The 6,699-nt window shown below is 35.2% G+C and overlaps 1 protein-coding gene across 1 annotated transcript; it reads right to left on the reverse strand.

Moving 5' to 3' along the window:
* Positions 1-493: 493 nt before the first annotated feature.
* On the reverse strand, positions 494-5,880 carry LOC138321296 (ankyrin repeat and SOCS box protein 1-like). The gene is made up of 4 exons (XM_069264890.1): positions 5,535-5,880; positions 3,853-4,073; positions 3,182-3,542; positions 494-2,644 (listed from the first exon to the last, which is right to left on the reverse strand). The coding sequence occupies exons 1-4, from the start codon at positions 5,737-5,739 to the stop codon at positions 2,508-2,510; spliced, it is 924 nt and encodes a 307-aa protein (XP_069120991.1). The 5' UTR covers positions 5,740-5,880; the 3' UTR covers positions 494-2,507.
* Between the last annotated feature and the right edge of the window lie 819 nt (positions 5,881-6,699).

Raw genomic sequence — 6,699 nt, forward strand, 5'->3', positions numbered from 1 at the left:
TTCTCTGTTGGGTAATGAAGCAGGAAACTTAGTCCTCGGGATCATTTGTTCTTTTTTCATTTGTCCTCCTGGGAGTTGTTGAATTCGTAGACACCTCATGAAACAATGCGGTTTCAAAATGGAGACAAAAGCACGAGACAAGTGTAACGATTGTCTATCCAAGTGTATATGTTTGTGTTTTTGATACATTTTGTCTTTTGTTATTTCTGCAAACAATGAGCAAACATGAAAGTCTGAGACAAATCTTTGTAAAGTACTATATAACCAATTGTGTTTTAATATTGTCTGACAGCTGTTCTTTGAAGCAGAGTTTCTGCTTGTCTTAGTATTTGGTAACGGTTAAATCCTAAATCTCTAAGGTGGATCTTGGCTCGACAATTCCTCCGGTATGTCCATTGCCTCCTAAGTTCTTAGCGTTTGTCCCTCGCAATCACCACTGATATTCTGTATGATTGGGATCTTTGGGGTCATATACAACAATTGACTCTTGTATTATTTTACTTAAACATTTATTTGCAACAATTTGCACACAGTAAGAGTATTGCAAAGTAACATAAGGAGGCTAAGATCAGGCATATTAAACTAGTCAGCATGGATGATCGGAAACCCACGAGTCTACGCACGCTCTATCGTTATGACGTCGGATTTCCTTTCCGTGTTCTATTAAAACATCTATATATGGCAGCTTGCAAGGATAAATTTCACGAACTCACACGAGATGGTACACTACAAAAGCCGAGAAAAAAACTTTCAAAATAGGACGTTTTTCTTTACCTTACAACAATATTCACAAACTTTTACTCTAAATTGTACAAAATCGTATTCCTTAAATAATGAACCATATTTGAACAAAGATCCTTGCTTCATGGCCTATGGACAGATGCTTGTACTTGCCAACCCATCAATGCTCCGTTCAGGTCAAGTAAATAACAGGTAAGTGACGACAATAACAGGTGCAACATCACATTAAAACTAAAGTTACAAAGAAAACAGATTTTTGGTCGTACTTAGTTGAACTCTATATCAAGGTTATAATAACCATCTTCATTCTAAAACTTTATGGTCACCAGATTACAATATATGACAAGATCATGCAGCTAAGAATTGATCAGTTAACGCATTTTAGGTCATCTACCAAGTCTGTTCACATGAATGACCTTGACCTTAATTCAAGGTCACAGGGTTCAAATAGGCTAAAATCTTTAAACATATTCTTGTAAATAATAAAGAGGCCTAGAGACCTGATATTGGACTTGTAGCATGGTGGGGATTTTTATTAAAATGAATGACCTTGACCTTCCTTCAAGGTCTAATTCATCGAATATATCAGAACCTGAACTTCTTCTATTAAAAGTGTTCTTTTGTATTGCCTTAATTGTATGCCACTATATTCTTCAAGCTGTTATTTTGTGCTAATAGTAAGATGAAAGTTAAGGCCCATGGGCCTCTTGTTAACATTTCGCACACACACCTTGTACAAATCATCAATACAAATGTAGAATACACAAATTAACATTTGGTTATGAAATATTAACGTATGAAAATTGTTTAAATTAAAAAATACTAATTTTAATGCATTGAACCAGATGATAACATGGAAATAATTCCTTCAATAAAGAAATCTGCTGATATTGACCAAATTTTTATAGACATGTTCCCTGTCAATAAATTGACCATTTTCAATATTAGACATGCTCCCTGTCATTAAAGAAACCTGTTGATATTGGCCATTTCTCTTATACCTCGCTTTCCTGTCTTTAAAAAATCTTGTTGATATTGACCAAATTTCTTTTTAAACCGGTTCTCTGTCTATAAAGAAACCTGTTAATATTGACCAAACATCTTGTAGATAGATTCCCTGTCAATAAAGAAACCTGTTAAAATTGACCAAATATCTTATACCAAGGCTTGGTTGGTATATATATATTATTTTAAGAATATATCAGTATATTTTGTGGAGCATACTTTTAGTTATTTTTGAGTCTGAACCAACATTTTTAGCTCATATGAAAGTATTGACATAGCTGCTGACATCATAAACACAACAGCCCTAATAAGCTTGCAAAGAACAAGAAAATGAAGCTTATCATTTAAACAAAAAATAAAAATCACCTATAGCATATAAATAGACTATCATTGATTGCTTGTAACTAAAATAATGATACGTTATAGAAGAACAAAATTATAACAAAATATTCAAATGAAACTCTATAGATATACCCTAGCACCCATGATATATACAATATATAGTCAAACAACATTCACAAGTTTGAGATCCAATACATCCCCTTGTAGAATTATACAAATGTATATCAGCATGCTGTAGATAATGGACTAGCTGTCAGGTAAAAATGTAATTTAAAATAAAAAAAGGTTAAATCATTGAGAAAATGTATAAATCTTAATACTATTGAAAGGTATGATGGCTACAACAACCAGTTATAAATAACGCCGTATTACATACCAATACAACAGAGAGTAAAACATATCTAAATTTGAGGATCTGGTCAGCTGATGTCTGATAGACTTAGATAGGACTTAAGGACTGTAGGAATGTCCATCTTCTCTATCTGTACCAGCAGGTTCCGGCCATATTGACGCATCAGGGACAGTCGACAACCAGACTTGAGACTGCGAGGATTCTCTGAAAAATGGGTTGACACATATTCTTATAACCTTGCAGTCCTGACACTGGAATAGGTTTGGCTTTGCTGTGTATCCTGTTAACAGTCATGGACAGTGAGAAAAATTCAGATTCCCAGAGAAAAGTACTCCATATAGGTTTGGTACTTGCAACCCAGAGGGGGAGGGATTGTGATAGAATGTCAGAAAACAGTAACCACTCAGCCACCTCAGCCCAGGGGTTGGAGCCAAGGGCTAGTGGTAGAAATGAGTACAATTTATAAGCATCAAGGCTTGACAGAGCACAACTTTTTATATCTAACTACACACTATGTCTGACATAATATAGATTTTCATCAGTGATCACAAATAGTCAAATAGTCTATTTTAAGCACATATTGTAACTTAACATGAAAAAACCATTCAAAAAGAGACAGAGATTTTACATATTGTACAGCTATGATTTTACATATCTGCAATTTTTCATATCTGTGATTTTATATACATGTACTTGAGATTTTACAAACCTGAGATTTTACATAACTGAGATTTTACATACCTGTGATGTACTTCAGGTAGCTCTTGACATTGGGTCTCTCCTCCAGCTCCCAAGCTTGTTTACTAATATTCTTTGGCCGCATATATATATTTGTACCAGACTCGTAGAGAAGTTGAAACCCCACCAAAATGCACATTTTACTGATACATAGATCATACAGCATCATCTGTTGCTGGCCTTTACCGGGACTACACGAGGGCAGATAATGAGTTTCTGCCCCATAATTGAGCAACAGTCGTACACATTGGTATTGTTTATAGGCCAGAGCAATCTGTATAGGGCACAATGGGACGTGCAGAGACATCATTGGTAGAATGTGATTATGAGCTACTGAAGTATCTGCGCCATGTTCTAATAGGAGCTGAAAGGAGAAGAATATGTCTCAGTATGATGTGTATAGAGATGTAATTGTTAGAATAAGATTATAGTAGCTACTGTTCAAGTATCTGCACCATGCTCTAAAATCAGAATACATGTAGGTTATTTTTTCAAAGTCAACAGTTTTACGAAACTGAACTGCAACAATACCTGTAGATCTCCATATAATATAAAGAATTTTTAATTCTTAAATTACTGTATCAAAGAGCATTAAATATTTGTTTCTAATGAGGTCATATAAAAACCATTTCATTCTTAATTCAGTGACGTCGAGATACTTAAACATTATGTACCTTCATTCCTCTGTATGACCCCTGCATTGTCATGACATATAAGGGTGTAGTGACATGGTGTGGATCACCGTTCGGATTCGCTCCTCTTTCCAACAGCGCCTCCGCACAATCAAAGTGGTAATTCTTCAATGCAACCAGTAAAGGGGTCTGAAGTTTTACATCTAGGCGGTCGACCAACGCTCCACAGTCCAAAAGGTATCGCAAACACTCCAACTGGCCTTCTGGAAACCATTATATAAGGATACATGCATAAGATCTCTGCCAGTAACTTAGATTTTAGAAGTAAGGGAAAAAAAATAAAATTACATCCCAGTATCAACATATCCCGCTGAAATTACAGACTGCACATTATTTTGGTATCACTATAATTGACAGTGAGTTTTTATGTGAACTAAATTACTTTCTGAACACAGTATTCTTTTCTGATTATAATCATTAATACTATGCTATTTTGATATTGTCCTATTTTAAGCAGTCATGCAGTTATCTTATGTCAGGTTTAGCAGATGAAGGAAAACTGGAGTACCCGGAGGAATATCACCAACCTGCAGTCAATACCTGGCAATTAACTCCCCCATATAGTATTCGAACTTTTAATCCAGAGGTTGATCAAGGGGTTGTGGTAAATGAATATGCATGTACAATATATTGGAACATCTAATTAGATCACTTTGCAACAAATTGCGGTTATTTATACTGTATTCAACCCAATAAGGGCCCAAATCCCTGTAAGTGCTCCTCCCCATTTTTGAGGCCTCTATTTCACTCACCTAGAATCAAATGCATACTTAAAATATCTAAACTGTGTAGGTTTCTTTATTGATTTCTGTAACAAATTGATTGATGGTTTGTAATAATTTTAGGAATGGCTTTATAGTCCAAATGCCCCCCCTCCCTCCACACACAGTGACACACAATTTGTTTCATTTTTAAGCATCATGGGCACACTTATTGGGTCAGAAGCAGTAATTATTAGTGCTCTTGAAACTATCAGCTGCACTTGATCTGCACCTACAAGTGTACTATCTCCTCTCTGACAAACATTCATGTACAAATGCATACAGTTTACGTGTACCTCATCCTTAATACTCCAGGGGTTACTATCACAGTTGTTATATTCACCCTCAGACGATCTCATAGTATGCTTAGTTTTACGATGGACATGTATAGACATATACACAGGTATTAATCTGTTAATCATGTGTGATGCGTATTAGCACAGGAGTTTGATGTTCTGTCAATATATATAGTATAGTATCAATATATAAAAGGTACCCCAATATGCTATATACCCAGAACAAATTTTACAGAACTTTTACCGAAGGTGGTGAAAATTTGGCCAGCCATGCATTTCATTCCTGTTGTTTTTATATAGTATATAGGTGTATTTTTCTTTATATATGTATACTTATATTATTAAAGTGTTTTTATATAGTATATAGGGGTATTTTTCATATATGTATACTTATATTATTGCATGACAGAACGTCAAACTCCTTTGATATTAGTTACAATTATAATCAACATACAATTAGTTTCAAATAAAAGTTAAAACATACTCTTATACATTGTAATTATATTTCTGGTGTACAAGATTTGAGAAAATATTAAAAGCCTTTATTATCAGCTATATAAATAAATTAAATACAGAATTGTAAAGCTGATGGACATTATATAATTACCCGCAGCTGCAATTCTCAAGGGAGTGCATCCGAGGTGGTTCTTCATATTGATTACGGCACGGAACTCGGGATATTCCAGGACATTTCTGAGATTTTCTATGTCTCCCGACTTGATGAGATCATAAAGCTGACATGCGTGCTCTTCGTCTTCGTCATCAATCTCCACACAATCGCGAAATACTGCATTGATAGCTGCAGGTAACATCCTCCTGTAGATTTTGACAGATGTGCACAGTGCACCAAAGAGTTCCACAACAAAGGGCACATAACTCGTGTTTAAACCTTTCCACACGCATTGGTGCCAAAGGCCAAAACAAAATATGTCTGTTAAGGGCTACCCGACCGACTCTATTTTTTCCCACTTTTCTACGAAAAAAAAAAAACAAAAGTCGGGATTTCGATCTCAGACTCCAGTTCCGGCCATTACTTTATGAATGAAACACAAAAAAAGAAATCCGACCTACCGACCCAATTTTTTGCCCAATATAACCCTAAACAAACATATTTTTTTGGCCTTAATATTGTCTATCGACAAACTCACAGAATTAGTTACAAATTACTTAATCTAAAACGTCTAAAATGGTCTTATGGTACTCTGGTGGGTCTATAATTATATAGTTTGTAATTAATTCTCAGGCCCCTGTGGACAAACTATATATATATATCACTTTGATTGGACATGTGCATGATATGCATATGCACGTGTAAAGATAAAATACATTTGAGTGTCCTGCGATGCATTTTCACATGTACACATCGTACATTGTATAACATTATGTTATATTCTATGGAGTGTTTTGTGAGTTTTATATTTAACGTCCCCGATTTATATTATGTGGATGTGTTTGCAGTATTTGCATTCTGTCGTTTCTTTCGTCGCTACATTTGTCTTCCAATATTTTCTAACAATGCGACAGTGCGACAATGCGCAATGGCGACAGTACGACAATGCGCCTAGCGAAGAGCGACAGTGTATGTGCCAGGCGAATTCGGAGATCGACAGTGCAACGATGTACGATGACCCACAGTATACGCCTTGTCAATATACAACAATTTTTTACAGCAGTTTCACAAAATAATAATAAAAAAACCGTTGTCAGCAACTAGTGTTGTACAATTTTTTTTCTGATTTGCTTATAATTTATTTCGTCAGCACTTTGTTGAC

This window comes from Argopecten irradians, chromosome 4 (genome assembly GCF_041381155.1).
Source record: "Argopecten irradians isolate NY chromosome 4, Ai_NY, whole genome shotgun sequence".
NCBI classification, from domain to species: Eukaryota; Metazoa; Mollusca; class Bivalvia; order Pectinida; family Pectinidae; genus Argopecten; species Argopecten irradians.

Bases quoted from the DNA above. Each gene is read 5' to 3' on its own strand.
- LOC138321296 (XM_069264890.1), bottom strand. From the start codon at position 5,739: ATGTTACCTGCAGCTATCAATGCAGTATTTCGCGATTGTGTGGAGATT. The intron at 4,074-5,534 runs GTAATTATATAA...AATGGTTTCCAG, and splicing joins CTTGAGAATTGCAGCTGCGG to AAGGCCAGTTGGAGTGTTTG. The intron at 2,645-3,181 runs GTATGTAAAATC...CCCATTTTTCAG, and splicing joins CTACCTGAAGTACATCACAG to AGAATCCTCGCAGTCTCAAG.